The sequence below is a fragment of the Pituophis catenifer genome, unplaced genomic scaffold (genome assembly GCF_029215685.1).
Source record: "Pituophis catenifer annectens isolate HBS135680 unplaced genomic scaffold, rPitCat1.0.hap2 SCAF_1, whole genome shotgun sequence".
NCBI classification, from domain to species: Eukaryota; Metazoa; Chordata; class Lepidosauria; order Squamata; family Colubridae; genus Pituophis; species Pituophis catenifer.
In genome coordinates this window covers 115,633,966-115,658,067 of record NW_027256881.1, presented here as the reverse complement: position 1 = coordinate 115,658,067, position 24,102 = coordinate 115,633,966, and the positions used below count along the sequence as shown (strand labels likewise).

General features: G+C 40.5%; 1 protein-coding gene across 1 annotated transcript in view; it reads left to right on the top strand.

Annotated features, from left to right (window-relative positions):
• MEI4 (meiotic double-stranded break formation protein 4) overlaps positions 1-24,102 on the top strand; it is a 57,180-nt gene that overhangs the window by 4,295 nt on the left and 28,783 nt on the right. The window contains exons 2-3 of the mRNA XM_070954395.1: positions 10,307-10,552; positions 11,741-12,276. Coding sequence (XP_070810496.1) covers positions 10,307-10,552; positions 11,741-12,276 — 782 coding nt within the window. The remainder of the gene's footprint in view (positions 1-10,306; positions 10,553-11,740; positions 12,277-24,102) is intronic.

Here is a 24,102-nt window from a genome sequence, read left to right as displayed (position 1 = left end):
CCGCCTCTTTCAAGGCGGCAGGGAAGACACCCTCACTCAAGGAAGCATTTATAATCCCCTGGAGCCAGCCTCGTGTAACCTCCCGAGAGGCCAGCACCAACCAGGAGGGACACGGGTCCAGTAAACATGTGGCTGCGCTCAGTCTGCCCTGTATCCTGTCCACGTCTTCGGGCGTCACAGAATCAAACTCTTCCCAGATAATACTCACAAGACCTGCCTCTGTCCTCCCCGCTGAATCTACCCAGTCAGAGTCCAGATGTTCCCGAATCTGAGCGATTTTGTCATACAGATACTGTACAAAATCCTCAGCTCTACCCTCCAAGGGGTCTTCCTGCGTCTCTTGATGGAGCAGAGAGCGGGTCACCCTATATAGAAGTTAAAAACTATTAAGAAACAGATTAAGTAATTTAGGCTCAAAGAATTAAAAACATCCAAATTTATCTAAAGAGGTTTAAAACCCAATTTAAAAGCCAGTTTAAAAGCCAATTAAAAAGGGAGAGTTAGGCCAGACCAGCTTGTTGGAATAGAAATGTTTTCAGGGCACGGCGGAATATGCGTAAGTCTTGGATGTTTCGTAACTCCGGGGGAAGCCCGTTCCAGATGGTAGGTGCCCCCACAGAAAAGGCTCTCCCCCTGGGGGCCGTCAGTCGACATTGTTTGGCCGATGGCACCCTGAGGAGTCCCTCTCTATGGGAGCGAACTGGTCGGTGAGAGGCTATTGGTGGCAGGAGGCGGTCTCGTAAGTACCCTGGTCCTGAGCCATGGAGCGCTCTAAAGATAGTAACCAAAATCTTGAAGCGCACCCGGAAGACCACTGGGAGCCAGTGCAGCTCACGCAGGAGTGGGGTTACATGAGAGCGCCACATTGCTCCCATTACCACCCGTGCGGCCGCATTCTGGACCAGTTGGAGCCTTCGGGTGCTTCTCAAGGGGAGCCCCATGTAGAGAGCATTACAATAATCCAGGCGTGAGGTGACAAGGGCGTGAGTGACCATGCGTAACGAGTCCCGATCCAGAAAGGGATGCAACTGGCGAATCAGGCGAACCTGATAAAAAGTCCTCCTGGCTACGGCCGTCATATGCTCTTCAAAAGACAGCCGTGAGTCCAGGAGGATGCCCAAGTTGCGAACCCCATCTGTGGGGGCCAACGACTCGCCCCCAATAGTCAGAGATGGTGCCAACTGACTATATCGGGACGACGGAAACCACAGCCACTCGGTCTTGGATGGGTTGAGTCTGAGTTTGTTCCTCCCCATCCAGATCCGTACGGGCTCCAGGCACCGGGACATCACCTCGAGGGCATCATTGGGGTGGTCTGGGGTGGAGATGTACAGCTGGGTGTCATCAGCGTACTGATGGTACTTCACCCCAAAACCACGGATGATCTCACCCAGCGGCTTCACATAAATGTTGAATAGAAGGGGCGAGAGGACCGATCCTTGTGGCACCCCACATATAAGGGGCCTCGGGGTCGACCTCTGCCCCCCTGTCAACACAGACTGCGACCGGTCAGAGAGAAAGGAGGAGAACCACTGTAGAACAATGCCCCCCACCCCCAACCCTTCCAACCGGTGCAGTATGATATCATGATCGATGGTATCAAAAGCCGCTGAGAGGTCTAGTAGGACCAGGACAGAGGAGCAACCCCTGTCCCGAGCCCTCCAGAGATCATCAACCAATGCGACCAATGCTGTCTCTGTGCTGTACCCGTCCTGAATCCCGACTGGAACGGATCTAGATAATTCGATTCATCCAGGTACTGAGGCAGTTGTCGTGCAACCACAGTCTCAACAACCTTTGCAACAAAGCGAAGGTTGGAGACAGACGATAATTTGCTAATACAGCTGGATCCAGGGAGGGCTTCTTGAGGAGGGGCCTCACCACCGCCTCTTTCAAGACGGTGGGAAAGACACCCTCACTCAAAGAAGCATTTATAATCTCCTGGAGCCAGCCTCGCGTCACCTCCCGGGAGGCCAGTACCAACCAGGATGGACACGGGTCCAATAAACATGTGGTCGCATTTAGTCTGTTCAGTATCCTGTCCACGCTTTCGGGAGTCACAGGATCAAACTCTTCCCAAATAATATTCTCAGGACCTGCCCCTGTCATCTCCTCTGGATCAATCCAGTCAGAGTCTAGCTGTTCATGAATCTGAGCAATTTTGTCATACAGATATTGTACAAAATCCTCAGCTCTACCCTCCAAGGGGTCTTCCTGCGTCTCTTGATGGAGCAGAGAGCGGGTCACCCTAAACAGGGCGGCTGGGTGATTATCTGATGATGCAATAAGAGTAGAAAAGTAGTTACTCTTCTCTACTCTTATCGCCACTAGGTAATTCTTAATATGAGATCTTACCAGTGTTCGGTCGGATTCAGAACGACTAGCCCTCCAACTGCTCTCTAGGCGTCTTTTCCAGCGCTTCATCTCCCTCAGCTCCTCAGTATACCAAGGAGCCAGGTGAGACCGGTCAGAGGCCGCAAAGGCACGACTCGTCTAAAGCATCAGCCGCCGCCCTATCCCAGGCGGCCACTAAGTCCTCAGCCGAGTCGTGTGCTAGAACCTCAGGAAATGGCCCAAGCTCCATCTGGAATCTCTCAGGATCCATCAGGCGCCTGGGGCGGAACCACCTGGTCGGTTCCGCCTCCCTGCGGCGGGGTGTGGCGGTTCGAAGGTCCAGGCGAAGGAGGGAGTGATCTGACCATGACAAGGGTTCAATCACTATATCCCCTATCTCGAGATCACTCAACCACTGTCCAGAGACAAAAACAAGGTCCAGTGTGTGTCCCCCCATGTGAGTAGAGCCATAAATTAACTGGGTCAGGTCCATAGCCGTCATGGAAGCCATGAACTCCCGAGCCACCTCAGATGTCTCGCCAACTGATGACAGGTTAAAATCTCCCATGACCATAAGCCTGGGGGTGTCAACAGCCACCGCGGCTATAACATCAAGCAGCTCAGGCAGGGCTGCTGCCACATGGCAGGGAGCCAGGTATGTGACTAGCAAGCCCAACTGCACCCTATGACCCCACTTCACAAGAAGGGACTCACATCCAGCCGTCTGAGGAACAGTGGCCTCCCTTGGTCCAAGACCTTCGTTAATAACAACCGCCACCCCTCCGCCCCTCCCCTGAGACCTTGGCTGATGGAAAGCACGGAAACCTGGTGGGCACATATCAACAAGGGGGGCTCCCCCTTCCTGGCCCAACCAGGTCTCCGTAATACCCGCCAGGTCCCCCCCCACCTGAATAAGATCACAAATGAGGGGGGCTTTATTTACCACGGACCTGGCGTTGCACAGCATCAGCCGAAGGCCTGGGGCCCGAGGTTCCGTACAACCTGGGGAACGAGAAGAGCTTTGAGGGTCGGAGCGCGCCACCGCTTGTAAACAGCGAGGACGCACTCCCGTAGGATGATGTGGCCCCCTGCTCCCGCCATATCTGCCCCTCCCACCTACAGTATCGATGTTATGGGCATCTGTATCGTAAGATCTAATCATCTCCTTGACCCCAGAGTTCACACCTCCCATGCCACGCCCTACGGCTGGCCCAGATACCCTCCCCGCGGGTCTTCCCCCGAACCCACGTAATCTACCCCCCTCCCAGAATCCCTTAAAATCTTATTAAGAAATTTCCCTAAAAAACCCCATAACCCTCTTTTTGCTGTATGCCATCTCTCCGGACTCCAAAGTATTAGGTATTCAAGGACAAATGACATTTATTTCACACTGCAGACAATTTCTGTCAAGTGAGATCCTGAATTTTGCTGACCGAACTTTAAGCATCTAGAATCATTTGGTGTCTAGCTATGAATCAGTTATAATTTTTCACTGATGGTAGGTTTTTCTTTATTGATATATTCTTTGCTTCCTGTTATAACTGAAAGTTAATTCATTTTTTCAGAATATACTTATTTTTAAAGTTCTTGCTCTCTCAACAGCTTAATATGATTAATATAGAAGACCACAACTATTTTCCAGTCCCCAGAGTTTGCATAGGAGCAAAATTACACCGTTATGTTTTCAGAGACTCAAGCCACCAATTTCACCTTTTGACAAATCCAAAATTCCCCATGCAAAATTGGAACCTGTCCCTCCTACTTAACTTTTGGTATATGGCCCTTCTTTGCCACATAAAGTCTGATGCAGCCCTTAAGCTAATAAAAGTTGGTCATCATCTATCGTAGCATGTAGCATAAGCCTATTTTCCCACGAAGAAAACCAGAAGGGAAAGGAAATATATGTTTTTAGCCACAATTACTCATATCACTCTTCCTTTGCATGTAATTCTAATCAGGAACATTACCAATATTTGCCAATCTAGAATAAAGGACAGTTATGTTTCAAGTATTAGTGTCATAAGTATGCTTTATTTTTCTGTCAAGATTATATTTCAGTTGTGCAAAACATTATATTTCCCCAGTTCCAGCAGTGGATTTTTAGCTATCTCTACAGTCTGTATACATCATTGTATATAATATGCTTGAGTACTGTGTCATGAATGCTGATTTCCCCTTCCCCTCATTGCCTTTTGTGACACTTAGTAACTTATGTATTTAATAACATATAGACTGTGCCTTTGTGTCATTCTACTAATTCACCACTGACATTGTGGTGTACTCACTGAACCTTAAGAAAAGAGGGGCCATTCTTTTTCCTCCCACTCCCCTCCATCTTTCCACACAGACATACAACTCATAGGAATTTATCATTATTTTCTTTTATTAGGTTTCTTAAATTTTATGTGCCTTCTTTATCTTATATACATTTAGATCTACAGCAAATGTACTACATTTTCATGAGACTAATTGGGTCCCTCATTCCTCCACTTTACATAAAAATTAGATATAGGTTATCTTTCAAGGGAGATGAAGGCTAATCATCCAGATAAGCAGAAGGGTAAGATTTGAAAAACCATTTGAAAGCTGCCCTTTGAAGTCCTTTCCTTTTGAGTTTAAGATTATGTGGGTAAACTCAATACAACAATTCTTGGCTGAAATGGCATTAGGTTACGTACCATGCGGCAATTCTTAGATGCTGGCATGTGCAGAAGTAGCTTCAACTATATTGAAGCATTAAATGAAAAGTGGCATCTATTTTAATTTTTTAAATTAAAGTTAACCTTAGCTGAAATAAAATAGTAAGCTCAACTAGTCATTTCTATGCAGCTGTGGCATACATGGATTAATGGTTCTTAAACTGGTGGTGATTTGGGCATATTCTAAAGATAAGAGAGTGGTGGTGCAGTAGTTAGAATGCAATACTGCAGGATACGTCTGTTGACTGTTGGCTGCCAGCAGTTCAGCAGTTCAATTCTCCCTAGCTCAAGGTTGACTCAGCCTTCCATCCTCCTGGGTAACCCATTTGGGTAAAATGAAGACCCAGATTGCTGGGGGCAATATGCTGACTCTGTAAACCACTTAGGGCTGTACAGCACTGTGAAGCAGTATCTAAGACTTAAGTGCTAAATGCTATTGCTATAACGGAACAGTTTGTAATTGCTTGTTTATTAATCCAAGATCCAGTTTGGGACTGCCATGGACAGTCCCAAACTGTTGTATAAAACAACAGTGTCTGGCTTTTTTGGGGAGGCAGGGCAACAATATTGGAGTCTGGGAAAAGTGGTGAACAATAAGAACCATTAACATAGATGGTGTCATTGTTTTATTTTTTTGGGGGAGGGAGGTATGTAGAACACAAGGAAGACCATAAAAGTTTTATATCTGGGAGCTTTCGAAACATTTTGTTAAAGTGGCCCATAAGTAAAACTTCCTAATTTAATCTAAATATTCTCCTTAGACCATGCTATTTTTAGTGATCTTATTCGTTTAGTGCTTTTGTACAAAAATAATGTATTGTATTAATGTCTTGTAAGAAATCTCACTAATTTCAGTGGTGCTTAATTGTCAGTTAAGTACAAATAGAATTGCAGGTTAAGAGTGCAACAGGATTTTGATGCACATTCTTCCTCTTTTAATATATCTATCTCATTTTTCATCCTCTCATTGTTTGCATCTCTGTTGAAGTCTATATTCCTCCCAGTCACTTGTTTTCCCCACATTCTCAAGTAGCTATCAAAATAGTAATATCTTCTACATTCTGGAAATTGCTACTGTATATGTCTAAGGTTTATAAAGATGCAAAAAGTGAAACAAGAAGAAGAAATAACAAATGAGGTCTCAAAAGAGAATATCAAAAAACCACCATGTGTTAGGAAGAACATTCATCTTTTTCAAAGACTTAACCATTGATGCAAACACATTTTAGTCCTTGTAGCTAAGAAGATACATCATTAATCTTTTTATTTTACTACTAAGAATTGTTATATATAGTCTCTTAAATCTGAGGAAAATGTTTAATTAATAAAATAACCCAAATTAGCAAAGCTAACGCCTATCTTTTCAGTTCAGAAGTTATTAAGAAAGATTTAAAAGGTTCAAGCTTCTATAGCCCAAGACAAATTTATTAATGTCCTAATTTAATACGTTAATGGATTATGCTTTAAATACTCTGCATTCGTATGTATGCAGATGTGGTAAATATAACTAATGTTGTATAATTTTTAAGATAGTATTTTTTCTTAATCTGTTGTTTCTGATACCCCGGATCAGTGTCTAACATTATACTTTAGTAAATAGGTCCCTTTTGTGCTGATTCTGACATGCAGAAAATTTGCTTAAATACTTGCACTGTGTACTCCAGGGCACAACCACATGTCTTCCTAATAGGGGTTAATAATTCTTTGCTAATCATTCTTGAATGAAATGTCCTCATTTGAACCTTCTTTTTATCAGCATCCTAGAGCTAAGTCTGTTAACCTTTTCATTTATCCAATCCATAATTTTTAATAATTGTGTTTATTATCTTCTCCCATCATAGGACTTGCTATATACACAGTGTACAATATTTTACTTGTAGAAGCTCAGGTTAGCCCAATTCCAGATGACTATTTTCTGTTGCTGTGGGAACCACTCTCCCCTAAAGTCAAGGGAGAGGCTATTTTGGCATGGATAGTAGGAACATTCAGACATCAGGCATTTGTCTGCATGATGCCTGAGTAGTGCTTTGCCAAGTGCATGTCAGGCATTATATGGTTCTTTTGTCATGTGTGACTACTAGACACTTTTTAAAAAATGCCAAAACATACCTGTATAAAATGGGGAAGCCACTTTGTAACACCTATCAACCATCCCTATCAGCAGTTCCTACAGACAACAAAAGAATATAACACAAACAGAAAAACAAAAACAAGAAAGATGAGCAAGTAAAAAAAATGAGCAAAAATGACAACCAAAAATGATAGACAGTTGCGCAAGACAGACAAGTGACAAGTGAAAGCAAGAAAGGGCAAATGAATGAGAGTAAGTGATAAAAGGACATGAGTTACAATACAGCAGGCATGAGAATTGATGAATAAAAAAAGACAAGTGATGGAGAAAGATGAATGAATTGGAGAGAGTGTGCAAGTGATAAAATGAGCACTTGAGCAAGAAACAACTTGAAAGACACAAGCAAATAAGAGACAGATGAGTGTTAGACAGAAAGAGTGAGAAGAATAATCCACAGATCATCCATGGGATATATAAGAATTTTTGGGCACAGCAGGATAGGTGGAAAGCTCCCATTCACCCCCTAGATCAAGTACTAAACTAATGGCTAAACCCTAGACAATAGTCTAGCCATAAATCAGACCTTACCTCTTCTCCCAACCTACGTCTCATGTGAGGGAGAGTTATTGGCAGATGTCCTTATTTTCTGCATGAAATCCTCAAAACACTGCATATTAACTTGCCTCTCAGAAAACTGTTAGGCCAGCACCATCTACCTCCCAATTTACCAAAGCACAGGAGAAATAGTTGTTGGGGGAGATTTATACTGACTTACTAATATGCAGTCTCATGGCTGGAGGAAAGCCTGTTAAACTGGCGGTCTGTAGGTGCCCTTGTATTTCAAGATAGGATTAATAAATACGTTTGTAAATTTGGGGCTCGTTCTTTTTTGTGGCCCCTATAGGTAAGAGATAGGATTTCACAAAAAGTGTGGGTTGGTTTCAGAGTTGTAAGCACATTTTCTACTTTCGTGGTTTCAGAATTCTTAATGTTCCAATCCTTTAATATGAAGTGAAATACTTTGGGAGAGGAATTTTGAGTTTGTATAAAAAAAGGCAAAGAATATTCCAATTCTTCATCATGTTCTAGCTTGGCTAAAGTTCTAGAAAATTCATACAAATAGATAAATTATTTTTTTCCAGTGCTAATAGATGGCTATTTTTTCCCCTTTAGTTAACTGTACAACATTGAAAAGCACTAAAAGCCTCTAAATTAATGGATTGCTATATTCTGGCCAACCTAGCAGTTTGAAAGCATGCAAATGCAAGTAGATTAATAGATACCACTTTGGTGGGAAGGTAACAGTGTTCTATGTGCCTTAGTGTATAATCATGCTGGCCACATGACCATGGAAGTGTCTTAGAATATGCTGTCTCCCTCAGCTAAGAAACAGATAAGCACCGTCTCCTGGATTTGGCCTCCTGGACAGGGGAAATCTTTACCTTTTTTATAGGACACTATGGAAATTAGCATTGCTTGTAAAATTATTGGATTTACCCAAAAGGAAGACAATCCTGCATTTAAATCAACCCTTCAAAACAGAAGAGCAGATAGGGATAACAAAACACAAATCCTATCTGATCTGGTGCCAAGCTTCTTTACTTTGTCTCATTTTCATAGAGTGAGTCCCTTTTTCATTAAGAGAGAATTAATATCTCTCTTTCAGACATATTATCTTCCTTTAAATAAAAGCCTAATTCAGGCAATTAATTCGTCTCTAGTACTCACTTTGTCTCTAGTACTCTATGAGTATGGTGGCTTGAAAATTTACTGTCTTGCATTAAACATCCTCCAGTACAAAGATAATTATTTTAGGAGTTAAATGACATCTTTTCAAGGAAATGTTGCAGTTTATTTGTTAAAAGCCAACATAACTCAAGCAATTATACAAAATATTATTTCAAGCAGTTGTTCATAAAGTACTTATTTTGTAATGTATAGTAGCTAATAAAGCTTTGTGTTTTGAAAATTATTCAGTAGTGGTTTGAATCTCATGTGAATACAGTACCTCCGCTGTAAATTAAAGCACTCAAATCTTTTTTCAGGCTTCTACTTGACCCTGAGAAAGGTTGGTACTCTTCTAATGAATTAAAGTAATCTATAATAGAGCTCTGAAAGCAAAGGAATCTGTTTTCAGACTTGGGGGAAAATGTAAATAAATGAGACATGCTGGGCTCACATGAACACCCCTCTCCCCCCCTCTTCCAGAATTAAAGGTCTTTAGAAAGAAACATTAGCATCAGAGAATTGGGTGCTGGGTTGGATATGGAGGAACTCTCAGAAAAGGCAACTTTTGCTCATTGATTATGAATTGGGATTAGTGTCTGGACTTCATCTTTCAACTGAAATCTAAAGAGCAAGAATCTCGAATGACTATGGATTCAGCTGTTTCCACAACCACTGGCTGAATCAGTGGCTTCACATCATATAAAGCATAAAGATTCTCGTGTTAGGCTTGACAGTTCGGTGTTTTTAAAGTTCTCAATCTACTTACCCATCTGGAATTTCTTGGTTCAAGAACAAGCCAAGGTCAGCCCTGATTCACTTTTTTTTTTAATGTAAGGCTCATGCTGTGGGATGCATGTCAGGAATCTCCCTTATACGTGGCCTCGACTCAGCCATCTGAGAAATTTAGAAGAAAAAAAAGAGCCACTATGGGCAGTTGGTAAAAAGACAAAGTTGTGAATACAAGATCAGCATTTGAAGAATTTGAATCTCCAGTGTTCGAAACAGAGATGAATGTTAACCTTTAGAGTAATTCCTAGATTGGTATTCAAATTAAGCCTCAAAGGAGCTTAACATAGAGGGAAGTTCTACCCCAAATTATTGATAAGTCCATTTTATGTTCCAGCCACTGTGTAAAAGGACTAAGACATAGCTTCTGAATTTTAATTTAATAGAATGCATTTGTATACTTACAAATATATATAGACACTATCTAAAGTTTGACAAAACCAGGTCCTCATATGTTAGCATAGTATGAGAGTCCTTAGATTCTTAGAAACTACAATTTATTTTTGACAACATGTCATTGCAATTTGTAAATATTTAATTTTACTTGTCTTGGATGGTTGAACCTTTTGATTAATATAAGCCTTGCCAGAGCTAGGATATTTCCTTTAGATCATTGAATAAATAAAACATAAAGCAACTTTTTAATTGGGGAGAAATACCTAATATGGCTTTGCTTTCATTCTAACAGACATAAAAGATAAAGAAGATGCAACATGGTATTTCAAAACATTGCAGTTGGCACTGGCTTTAGCAATTATCCGCTCCAAGCCACCAGATAAAAGCAGCAAAGAATATGCAGTGCACCTGGCCAATACAGTATCTGAACAGTATTCTAAATGGAAAATGAGAGTTGAAGCATTAGAAATGGAAGTTCTTCATTTAAGGCAACAGCTTCTTTTGAATAAATGTTTTTCTGGAATCAGTGTAAAAAACAGTAAGTTTCAAATGTATTTCTAGTAATTAGCTCTTTAAAAGTAAGTGTGTTATTCATATATTCGGGGATTTATAAATTGCCTTGCCATTAGTGTTTGAGCTTAAAATGAAGTAAAGCAGAATAGACAGCCACATGGAAGACTGATGAGTTGCCCAAATCTCTTGCTGGCTTCACTGCCTTTTGGGCAGTAACAGGCTGCAAACTCCTCTAGTTTTTGGGATCACAATCTGTGGACCCCTGAAGCCTTGAATGTGCTGTCCAGAGTTTTTCCAAAAAGTAGCTACATAGTAGCTATATATAATTTTTATATAATAAAAGTTGGTTACTATTAAACATACAATTATATCAATTAAATTAAATTAAATTAATCAGGTCAAGTTTTTTCTTGCCCTTATAGAATAGAAAAAAAAAAATAGAATTCTTTATTAGCCAAGTGTGATTGGACACATAAGGAATTTGTCTTCAGCGCATAAGGTCTCAGTGTACATAAAAGTTATAAGTGATAAATCATGATCATAGTCATCATAAATACATTCATCATGAATCATAAGACACAACACTTAGTGATAGTCATAGGATACTAAATAAGCAATCAACATATTTGTTTATTTGATTATCCACATCTTTGAATTCACACAACTGTCCTAAAAGCCAGCCAGGTTTTGGTAATAATACACACCAGGTGGCTTCTCTTATCTGTGATCAGATCACAAATAAGAATAGCTTCAACAGAAATACCCAAAAGCCTGGAGCTCTGGAGGTGTGTTGACTGAGAGGTAGGGTTAAGAGCAGGATCTAAGACACGGGGGCATATTCCATAAGAGCCTATTTGTTGACTTCACCATACTTGTCAGCATTAGAGGCTTACATGTTCCTCCATTAATGGAGAAATACATAAAATGGCCATACCTTTGTTAGACATAGATGAGACTTTGCAGACAAAAGCAGTCATTTCCTCTAAGTAAATGACACTGATTACTAGATAAAACCTTTATTATGATTTTTTTAAAATTGTTCAGTGGCATTGATTGAAAATCATGGAAGTGATAGGAGCTTTTGAAGCCTAATGTTTTCAATGAAAGCCTCCTTTAGGAAATTTTGATTCCCCCCTCAGGTCTCTTGATTTAGAGTCCAGTTCTCTATGCATTGTAATATACTGAGTGTCTAGTTTTCTTCTTGTCTTTTCAGGGATTCTGCCACTTACAAGCCAGTCTGTGGCAGGTTCTAATGCAACAGAGTGCAGTGACCTTTTTGAAGACTCTGGATGTGATATCTCAAGTGATTGTACAGAAAACCTGCCTAGTTTAAGCCTCAGGGGACAGGATTTCAACAGTCTGGGCCCTCCCGTTTTGTCAAATGTACTTCCCACATTGACTTCCAGCAAGAATCAATCTGTGATGTTGCACATGCAGTTCCTACAACATTTCATTGAACTAAGAAATCTGGCAGAGTCCAATAGTGCGAAAAAAGATTTGATGAAACTTGGAAGGGATTGCTCTGTGGTGTCCAATTCTTTTTCCCAGTTACTCGATGGTCTGGTTACATCATATAACCTTCCTGAACAACCCTTTCCAGATTTTATGGCTCAGGCTGTTTTTGTCATAGCTAAATTCTTAAATGATGCTGATTTTTCTTGTCGGATATTGGGAAGGTGTTTTAAAAAGTTGGAAGACTCTGTGGAAAGACTTGTACAAATTATTTTAAACAGCAACTATCTCAACAGAGTAAGTAAAATACATTCCAGGAATTACTGTATTTTTAAGTTTGCAAGAATAATGACCATTTGGTTGTATGATGCTTATTTATGTGATGTTAAACATTTTATATTGCTGGAAATTCTGAGTTTCCAACCCTTTGCATGAATGAGAGCATGGAAGGCAATGAGTTTGTAAATAGTATATAACCCATATGTATCTGAACCAGACATATCAACATATTACATTTACTGTTTAATGGACAACCTATATTTATAGAGTGTGTACAGTCTATTGACAGACTCAGGCTGAGGAAACTTATGATTTTCTCGTTAAGTCATAACTCTGGTCCAACTAATCTAGCATTGCCTCTGGAACAGCTACCCTAAGATGTCCTGGGAATTAATGTAAATCTGCAGTTTAAAAATTATTACTGTCAGCTTGTTATAATTGCAAGTTGCCAAGCTCCTCCTCACTAGGAATTGCATCCCTAGGCAATCCATCTCACTAGGTTGGATCACAAAGTTGCACAGGAACAAATTTTGCTACTTACATAGGAATTTGTGCAACTGGATTCATGGACTATAACCGTTTTTATTGATAGATTCCGTCTGGGCAAAATGTATACACCTCATTGAAAGTTTGTTAACTATGGAGCAGAGTCTAGTTCATTTGTTCTGCTTGTAAAAGTTATCTTTCATAATAAAGAAATGCTTGCGTTACATGCTCACATGCTTTTTGATGGTTCTAGATGGAACTTGCAACACATTCATTGAGCAGGCTGGCAATTTATAATCTGGTTAAAAAGTGCCCAAGAAGTACTCCATAAATATTATGCATGCATTTTGAAGATTAGCCTGTGTCATCTAAATTCAAATATTTCATAGTGCAAGAGAATCCAGCTCTTTCCCACTAAATGAGCTCAAGGGGTGGTAATGTATCCAGGTGGTTCTACTTTCTGATAAGGACAGAATTTCAGCGAATGTCAGCGTTTGAAAATATTTTATAATTTAAGGGATGTGTTGGAACATAGTGAAAATCTGTGAAATATCCAGGATAGTGTAATATTTATAGGTTTCCCCAGACTTTCCTGATTATAGTTTAAGTAGGGTAATTAAATTTAGTAATACATTGTTCAAAAGTAATTCCTTTGCAGTTCCAGAAAATAGCTCTCTTTGGTATTAAATATTTACAGATTGAAGTCGTAATAGTTAATATTATGGTTTTCAACTATAAGATAATAGTTGAAAACCCTATTAAATGGAATGATACTAATAATGTTTAAGAAACTTGGAAAAAGTATTTTATAGAACATGTATAACATTTTTTAATCTCGAATATAAAATTACCTGAACATAAAAGTTTTACAAGACTTTAATTAGATCTTGGCTTTGCTTTGTTTGGAGGTCGGTGACCAAAATATAATATCTAAACTTCAAATCACAATAGTAGAACATACCAGATAATTTTAGGCAATGAGACTTTAAAGAATCACTTTTGTCCTTGATTGTGAAATGATAACAAAGTATTCTTGATTCAAAAAATTATAGATTATTCCTCTATAATAGGAATTATAGAGGAATTATTCCTCTATTATAATATCTATAATAGACCTATTATAGATTATAGGTCATTCCTCTTGTGACACCTTAAATAAAGGAAATGGAGAAATAAATTGCATAACTATATAGAACATTTTTATAGACTGATGAATAGTAAAAGTATGGACAATAGTAGTACTCTTAAATTGCCTTCTTCAAAAGTCACTGTTTGATTAATGTTTTCAATTTCAGATCACTTCTATCAAGAGACGTCTTAATGTATTCAGAATAACAAATTTTAAAATCAATTATTTATAGATAGCAGTTGTTTTTAGTGGCAAATATGATCAGGAATATGTAATTTATAATAGGAGTATAATTTAAAAACAAACACAGATTGTCATTGTAAAATTGGTTTACTAAGGATATCCTTTCAGTCACTCTTTGTTTCTGATAACAAAGAGTCTATCTTCTTAGACTCAAACTTTATTTTATGAAGAAGTTAGATTTGATATAACTTAGAATCTGCTTCCTATGTGTATTTAAAATAATACACTTTTGAGCAGTTGGGTTGCAACAATATTTGTTATCAAATGTTTCAAGGATTATGGGTAAATTTAAATTTTATGAATTTGTAGTGAGGAATGTTGCAAAATGGCTTCTAAAGAGATTTACCTATTCATAAAATGACCGCCTCAGAGAATATAAACAGGTACATCTGTGTTTTTGATTAGTTTAAGTGCCCTAAAATATGGAATACTGTAGTTATATACAAACTTCTTCTGTTTTGAGATCACAGTGATTATGCAATCACTATTACAGGTAGTTCTCAACTTACAACTGGTCATTTAGTGGCCATTCAAAGTTACAACAGAACTGAAAAAAAGTGACTCATTACCAGTCCCCACACATAGCAGCATCCTCATGATCATGTGATCAAAGCTCAAGATGCCTGGCAACCAGCATGTACAGTATTTATGACATACAGTGGCATGCCAGAGTCAGGGATTGTTGTTTGTGACCTTCCCCAGCTGGCTTTTAAAAAGTCAATGTGGGAAACCAGATTCACTTAATGATCATGTGAGTCACTTAACAAACAGAATAATTCACTTAACAACAACGGCAAAAAAGGCCATAAGTGTTATAACTATTAAGTAAAGTAGAAGAACTTTTAAATTTGCCACCACTTAATTTAGTGTTTAAAGGCTGCAATTGAAAAATAAACAAGGAAGCCGGAGGAGGACAAAGTAAAGTAATATGAGATGCATTGCTTCTCCTGAAACATCTGCAGTGATACTTCTCACTTTTTCTTCTTGTCTTACTGAGATGTGGTAACCACGTGATCGTAAATCGGTGGAGGAGGTATAGAAGACTGATGTTCCAGACAGCTATTTAATTTTAAATGCAATTTTCTAATAATTGAAAATTATTATTATTGTTGTTGTTGTTCATTGCACAATCAGCCAGATGTTCAGACTGGGTTTGGCATTTTTGTCTACCTATCAAGACCTTCCCGCCTTTTGCAATTGAGTGGTGGCAAATTTGTCAATGCCAATGGTGTTCAAGTGGTCTTCCAGTTGTTTTGGAATTGCACCCAAGGTGCTGCTGCTGCTGCTGCTGCTGCTCCTCCTCCTCCTACTACTACTACTCATTACTATTATTATTATTATTATTATTATTATTATTATTATTATTATTATTATTATTATTTCTTCCTGTTGCAGAACACACCTAGGCCTGTTTACTTTTGTCCCTTTTCTGGGCTAGTGAGTACAGTTTCAAACAACCACAGGATTGTAGCCAGTCCATCCTTTTTTCCCTCTAATAAAGTTTATAGAAGCCTCTAGGCATTTTGGGCCCTAGAACAGTGATGGCTATCCTTTTTGCCATCGTGTGCCAGGAGAGAGGGAGGGGGGTTGCGAGCATGCATGCCCACACCCATAATTCTATGCCCCCCATCCACGCGCATGTGCGCACAACACCACCACCCTTGCTCCCCCCGCTCCTAGAGAGGCTCTGGAGGCTGGGGACAGCAAAAAACAGGCCTTCTGGTCCCACCGGAAGTAGGCAAACAGGCCATTTCTGGCCTCTGGAGGGCCTCCGGGCAGGGGGGAGGCCATTTTTGCCCTCCCAAGACTCCTAGAAATGCTCTGGAGCCAGGTGAGAGAGAAAAATGGTCCTTCCTCACCCCCACCCCCAAGGCCCTCCGGAGGCAGGAAACAACCTGTTTCCCTACTTCTGGTGGGCCCAGAAGGCTTGAAAATCAGCCGGCCGGCACACACATGCATACTGGAGCTGAGCTCACGTGCCCACTGATATGGCTATGTGTGCCACCTGTGGCACACGTGCCATAGATTCGCCATCACAGACCTAGAATATTCTTTGAAATCAAGAGGCTTCCTAAAGTCTTCCCATTTTTACACAGGTTCCTCTGGATGTGAGTGTATGTTTATGACTGGAAGGCTGGATACTTAATGCCAAGGAAAGCACTTGATGGCCATTGATGTTTAGAATCACTTATATGATTCAAGCTCCAGGCTGAGACCTATGAAATATTATATAAAACTACAGTAAATGAAAATGTTAATGACTACGTGTTAAGGTCATTTTTCTTGTAAATATGTAGCTAGAGACACCCATATATGTTCTCCATTGCGCTGGGGAGAGAGAATCCAGGACTGGGTGTTGCTCTCCTCTTCTGCCTGGAGACTGAGCCTGTCATCATTTTTGGTGATGCCTGATGATCTCCCAGCCCATGAGAAGGAGCATTCAGGTAGGACCAACATCCCTTTCAGTTTATGAAAATAAAGATAATCACCAATAAATTGGATGATCCTAATAGTGCCATTGGATCTTCAGTCTTTCAATCTGAAGTTGCAGATCAGTAGTTTCTCAATAAAATTTAGAATATAATAGAATTTATCACTTGACAAGTGACTTTACTTGAAGTCACACTTTAAGCATATATCTTTTTAATCTGGTTTGTAATCAGTTTCTGCATCAAGGTTATAAATGACATGAATTTGTTGCAGTAGCTAGTAAAGCAAATTGTGTAGTACCAACCTGAGTGTGAAGAAATTTGCCTCCTAGGTAAAGCTCTGAAATTAAAAGCCCCAAATGTTACATATTCCGTTGGAATCATATGCTAGCAATAACTTGCGAGATTGAAAAACAAAATATGGCTGAATTGTATCTGGTAAGTCATTGTAAACGTATCTCTTGAGTATTTTTGAAAGCCAATAAAATTCTTTAACATCTTTGGAGCCACTAGTGCAGACTAGATTTCTTTTAATCTGTTGGCTGGGTATAAAAGCAGTAAAACATCAGAATTTGATGTAGGGGCACTGGGGTTGCTGAAAGTTGCATTAACCTTTTATTCTTTCCTACTTTATTTGAGCTAGAGAAAAGAAACCAGAGAAATCTTGTTTGATTAAGGTCATGATTCTTCAAATTTAAATATAAATAGGTTTAGGATTATTTATTTAGGAGTACATCCCCTAAATAAATATAGTAAAAAAATAACTTATTTACACCAGTAAACTTTGAAATGATTACTGTATACTTTTCTCATTTTTTCATTATATTTTTCATCTCTGTCATGATCTGGTCTACTGCTTTAACATATAAAAGATAGAACATGATGATTCTTTCTTCCTGTATTTCATGAAACAGGAAAGTAGTTAAAGTTATTGATTTATAGAACATTAGAAGTTAAATATGATTTAACTTAATTTTGAAGATCTTGTTTCAGTATCGATTTAAATAGCATTGCTCCTTGTATTAAAGATTAACAACATTGAGAACAATATTTCTGTGAAAAAAACCCAATGCTCAATGTAGTTAACAGGGAAGCGTCTTTGACACTGTATGAAAATGCAGACCAGTGGAATATTTCTGGTTGTGCTTTTAGGCTTTGCTTAATCTTAATCTAGAATATGTTAATTTAATCAAATTCATCTTACTTGTGTTAACAGGCAATTGGTCTCCATCTAATTGAGTATTAATCATATTCATTCTAATTAAGATTATATAGCCTTTTATAACTTTGTGTTGTAGAAACAAAGAATTACTTTATCATATTTTTAGGAGAAGTGGGTGGAAGTTATATTTCAGTTACCACCACTCTATCAATATGGCCAATATCTAGAATCATAAAAATTGTAAGTCAGCAGAAGAGGACAAGGAATATGTGCTTAACCCTTTTGTAGATTACATATAATGTAGGAAGAATAGTCCAGACATAATATATGGTAAAATTTCAAAAGTCCAGTTGCTAAATGCTGTGTTGTTTGTATGAAAGCCAATAGCATGTGCAGGATGTGAGGTTTTAAACAGGTTGCAGTGGCATGCAAATAGAATATACCCTGGACTCTGCTGTCAGCATTTGCCCAGCCATTTTGTTGGACACTTTATTTCAAGAACATGAAACAAGAAGGAAAGTAATATGAGACTAAACATTTCTTTAAAAAAAAAACTGTTCTGCCTTTACAGTGTCTGTGTCTGTGGTTCTCTTATTTAAATTGGAATCCTATCCATTATTTTGTAGATCATATGTCCGCTAAAAGGAAATACTATAAGTCTGGAAATCAGAAAGCTATGATTTATCTTATACAACATGGCCAACCAAATTCAATTACAAACATTTGGCAGATTATAATTCATGATTGTGAACAGTCAGTCTCTCTCCTCTAATGTTGGTCCTTTCTTGTTGCCTAAGACAAGGAATATTTTCCCAGCAATATTGGGAGGGGCAAATAATTTTTGGTAATGCTCCATATGCTTAAGCTGTCAATTTGTTGCATTCGGCTGAAAGTTTGCTTTCATCAGTGTTGAAATTTCAACTATCAGAAATGTGAAATTGAGATTATAATGCCACTTTATCTGTTGCCTCAAACTGTCAGATATCACGATGTGATTATATGGAGAGACCTAAAGTTATTTTTAAAAATAGAACAATCAAATTCAACATTAAAAAATTTATTCAGGATATTATTTCAGAATTCAGAAGTGAGTTTACATTAATCCAGATGGAAGAATGTATGCAGTTGTCAGTAGTCCTTTGCTAGTTAGCTTACTGATATAAAAAAGGCAGTATATCATGATCTCAGGGTTTATTGAATTAATCACTCAAATCCTCTTCATGCCTCATTTCATTATTTGGGTATTAACTTTTATATTTTGTACCCCCAATTAATCTCTTCCTTCTACATTTCATTGATCTTTTTCATTTATTAATTATAAGCATCATTGAAAGGATTTATTGGTAAAATTTTAACTATGATTTATCATTAGTGTTTAATTTCTGCTAAGTGGCATTTTATTAAACATTATTCTTTGTAAAAGTCTAAATTAATACCATTTGTGAAGTTTTTGGTCCAATCTTGTCTATGGATATTTTGCATTAGCAGTCTATTACCTATCCCTGACTAAAAAAAAAATGGGGGGGGGGGGAAGTTTCTGTGTATGATTTTGTATTGTCCAGAAAAGGAAAAAAAAGTGCTGCTGTATTATTTGTATGGCTACAAACTTATTCAAGCTTAATTAGAATGGGTGTTGGTCTTACCTGAGACACCCTTTCTCGGGGCAGTGGGAACAGCAGTCAGGAATGGGTTAACTCTGTCTGTTAGCTGCTAGGACTGAGTCTGCAAACTGTTAAGCCACGCCTCTTCCTGTTGCTTCCCAGCTTTTTGATGAGATCGTCGATGCAGACTGACATGTTGAGCTGTGAACAAAGAAGATCAGAAACACACACACATCCGGACCCCAGGGCTGGATGTAAAACCAAGTGGGTCTGACTGCTGTTCCCACTGCCCCGAGAAAGGGCGTCTCAGGTAAGACCAGTGCCCATTCTCCATAACGGTGGGAACAACAGTCAGGAATGGGACATACCAAAGCTGGCTGTCCTATTGAGAGGGTGTAGTCTGGTCCTGTGTCCCCTGCTCTGAAAGGACTCTCTGGAGGACCCGCCTGCCAAAAGCTGCCTCAGACGTAAGTGTCCAGCTTATAGTGGCGGATACCTGACCAGTTAGTGGCCAGCAGACCTCCTCTAGAGAGGCCTGGGTCACGCATGCAGCTGAAGTAGCTGCGCTCCTGGTAGAATGGGCGATAATGTGTCTTGGGACCGGTAGGGCCTGGACCTCATAGGCCTTACCTATAGAAGCCCTAATCCATCTCCCCAAGGTTGAGGACGTAATCTTGCAACCGAGCGTTGCAGGTTGGAATGAGACAAAAAGGGCTTCCGTCCTCCTGAGGGAGGAGGTCTGTTTAACATAGATGGAAGCCCTTTTTGTCTAGATCCCTTCGCAGCCAAGATATGTCAAGTATGTTCCAAACGGTGGCCAGGCTCAGGACAGAAGTTGGGTAATACAAGTTCTTGACCCTGTGGAACAAAATGTTGACCTTGGGAAGGAATGTTGGGTTGAGTCATAAAATCACCTGGTCAGCATGGAAGATGCACAGATCCTCCCTGATCAACAGAGTTGCCAGTTCGGATATCTGCCTGGCGGAGGTGATAGCTACCAGGAACGCCATCTTATATGACAGGAAGCGTAGACTGACCTCCCTCAGGGGTTCGAAAGGACTCTGGGTAAGGGCATTTAAGACACTGTTTAACCTCCACGTTGGAAATCGGTGTACCACAGGAGGCCTAAGGTTAGTGGCCCGTCTGAGGAACTGGCGGACCACCAGATGCTGGGAAAGGGAATCCCTGGTTCCACAAGTCAACACGGAGGAAAGGGCTGCAACCTGCCTCTGAAGGGTGTTTGGGGCCAGCCCATCATCCAAACCGTCTTGTAAAAAGTCCAAGACTAAGCTATAGAAACATCCATGGGAACCAGATCACATTTCAAGCACCAGCCGCAAAATGCCCGCCATTTGGTATCATAGATGCAGTTGGTGGAAGCCCTGTGGGAAGCCTGGATAGTTTTTGTCCCCACTCAGCAGGCTCCGCTCAAGTGCCAGGCGATCAATTGGAACTACTGGGGGTCCGGGTGGACCAACGCCCCCTGGCTGAGGCAGGTCCTGTCCTGAGGGATCCTCCAGGGCCATGTCACTGATAGGGTCACCAGATCCGCAAACCAAGGCCATCTGGGGCAATGCAGGGCCAGAAGCAGAGGTTCTGCCTCCTCCAGAAGCTTCCTGATCACTCGGAATCAATGGAAGGGTGGGGGAGGCATGAAGCAACCCCGACAGAGATTTTCCTCCGGAGGACCTTCCAACGGTGAGGGCGAGGAGAGAGCCACTATAGGGGTATCTACCGGTGGCACCTGGAGAATGTTAGAAAGCTCTGGAGCCATGTTATAGAGGCATTTATCCAGGCCATTAGGATTGGGACCTGAGCTGGGGGATGCCCACTGTCTCTGCACCACATCTGAAAAAAGTTTGGGAGCGGGCATGATTTCTGCCTCCACAGTGGGTTCCACAAATAGAGGGTTTCTTGGCTCAGTCGCCTCTGGAGTCATCCCTAGGAATGTCTGAGTGCTGCCCAGACAAGTAGTGTTCCATGCCTTGAACAGCAAAGACCTAAAAATGTGGGGCCGGAAAAGGCCGACGAAGACAGGATGGTCAGGAACCAAACACTCATCATCAGAGAGGTCGAAGTCACGTGGTGTATCTTCACCAGACAAAGATGCCTGGCCAGAAGAGATGGGAGTAGTCCTGTTCGAATCCCCCATGATTTGGGGTCCTTGATGGCGGTCCAGGTGTCTGGTGTAGTCTGACATCTCTGATTCAGCTCTTTGCTGCAGCTCGGCTGCAATGCCCTGCCTGATTGCCTCTGATATCAACACCCCCATGGAGGATGAAATTTGAGGTTCTGGTTGCTTATCTGAGCGAAGGCCAGCTGCGGCGGGTGTGAAGGTTGCTGATGGACCCCTTTGTGCCCCAGGTTGCACCCAGGATGGCAGTGGAAGCCAGACATCTGGCATAGGGCTGAATAGTAGATCAGTGTTGCTGGGCAGATTAAGGCCCTGCTCTATAGCACCATCTGGGGGCCATGATTCCCTAGGGCTCCTCTTAAGCGGATCAGACTGTTCAGACCTTTCTGGTGCGGGAGGTTATACCTCCTGGTCGTCTCCACCGCCGCTCTGTCCTCGTCGATCTCAGCACGCAATGTGGGTTGCAAAGACAAACACCTGGCTCAGCGTTTTGGAGCAAGCTCGTGAGCGCTGCACAATCGGAAACTGCAAGCCAGCAGTCTGATGCTGCCTACGTGGCCTTCAGTGGGATCAGGCTAAAAGCTCTTCACGCTGGTAAGATAATTGCGCAACCAAATGTCCTGGGAGCCTCTAAGAAGAGATCTTTGTCCTTAAAGATGGAAAAGGCAGGTGGAAATGTGTTAGCGCAAAAAGACACAGCTGTCCAAGCTAGACTGAGTCTAAAAGCTGGGAAGCAACAGGAAGAGGCGTGGCTTAACAGTTTGCAGACTCAGTCCTAGCAGCTAACAGACAAAGCTAACCCATTCCTGACTGCTGTTCCCACCATTATGGAGAAGTAAGCCTTATTGAATTTACTAAGTCTCGAGAATTGGCAAATAGAGTTTTCAACAAGTAACCTACTTATTAGTTAATACAAATGCAGGGGAAAGTATATTTAACTGATGTTCTAGCTCAGGGGTGTCAAACTCAAGGCCCGAGGGACGGATCTGGCCTGCAGGGTGCTTAAATTTGGTCTGCCGGCTACCCTGGAAAAAATCAAGGACCGGCTGCTTGGGAGCCCATTTTTTCTGGCAGAGCACTCGGGCCACCACAGTGACAAGTGTGACATCGAGCTGGCCACAACCACCCTGGTCAGGTCCACTTGGAGGTCAAACCCAACTCTGATGCGGCCCTCAATGAAATCAAATTTGACACCCATGTTCTAGCTTACTCTACAGCCACCCATACAAACTTTCTAACCTTCCAAATAATCACAAAAGCTGGTGCCATTCTCACAATCATTTGGAAGGTTGATTCTCCAAATCACACAATTTGGAATAGGAGCTTTCCAAATGGTGCCCGCTTGCAGAAAGGCATGAGATGGCCTCTGTAGGAAGGATGCACCACATATCAATTGGGCATGCCTGCCAGCAGTTGCAGAAAAAGGCAAAGTAAATGGAGACATTTATGCGTGCTGCTCCAATTTAGGCAGGCCTCCTGGGTATGGTATGGTAGTGAGCAAGTCTGGGCCTCCCAGGTATGGTGGGGCAGCAAAAGGCCTGGGCACCCTCAGCAGTTTTCTGCACAATGGGAGACCCTGTATAAAAAACCAGGCCACCTAGCTCACAGCAGCTTTCCGCATACTAGTGGGCCCTGTAGCTGTTGCAGTCTTCCCCACCCTGAGGCACTCATGCTATCAGATAATGGGGGAGCCAGTACTGCATTCATTGAACAAAGCAATCATATGATGCCTTGGTTAATGATTATTTCACTCGACAAAAGAAGATTCCAGAGATAATTGTGGTCATAAATTGATTACCTGTATAATCAAAAATATAACCATTTCTATCACTGCATTGTCTTGTTCTCCCTCCATATCCCTGAATAAGTACTCAGCTATGCTGAATGCTAAATTGTTTCTATATTGAATATGCTTTGGATTGAGATTTTTCTTCAATGTTCTGCTGTTGTTTATAGGTAAATAAGCCCAGGGAAGGATTTCCGAGAGAAAATAAATTGTATATAACTTTTTCTTTGTTTAGTATACAATGATATATAGGCTTAATAGTCTGACTCAAAATTCACAGTGTAAATAAATGATTAAGATGCATAAATGGTAGTGTTTCAAATAATCTAGACTCATTAGGCAAAAAATTTAAATAAAAAATATGGAATAGGAAATAAATACTAATGTTGCTGTCTCTTTCTCTGCTCTCCAGTTTTAACTATGCTGATGAATGGAGGAGAGAGAAAAAAACCTCACCAGAAGCATGGCACCCCAACCCAATAAAGTGTCTGAATGCTGTTGCAGTTGTTATGTCTAGATGATTCACATAATCTTATTGATAGGCAGGAATAAATCCCAATGAAATCAGTAGATATAAATAATACAAATAAAAATATTTGTACACTGCCCAATTCTCAGCAATTTAAGAATAATCTACTGTAATTATATAGGTCTGTTGTCTGCATAGGAAGAAATCCAGAATAACACCATTGATTTAGATAGCTTTGCTACCTATGTGGTTTTAAAATGAAACTAATTTGGGAAAAATGGTTTGGAGGTACCAAATAACCATAACAGCTTTAGAGAATAATAAAAATGAAGTGCTCAATAATTATACTACTGAATTAAACACCAGATTAAATTTAGACAAAGTTCCCACTTTATCAATACATTA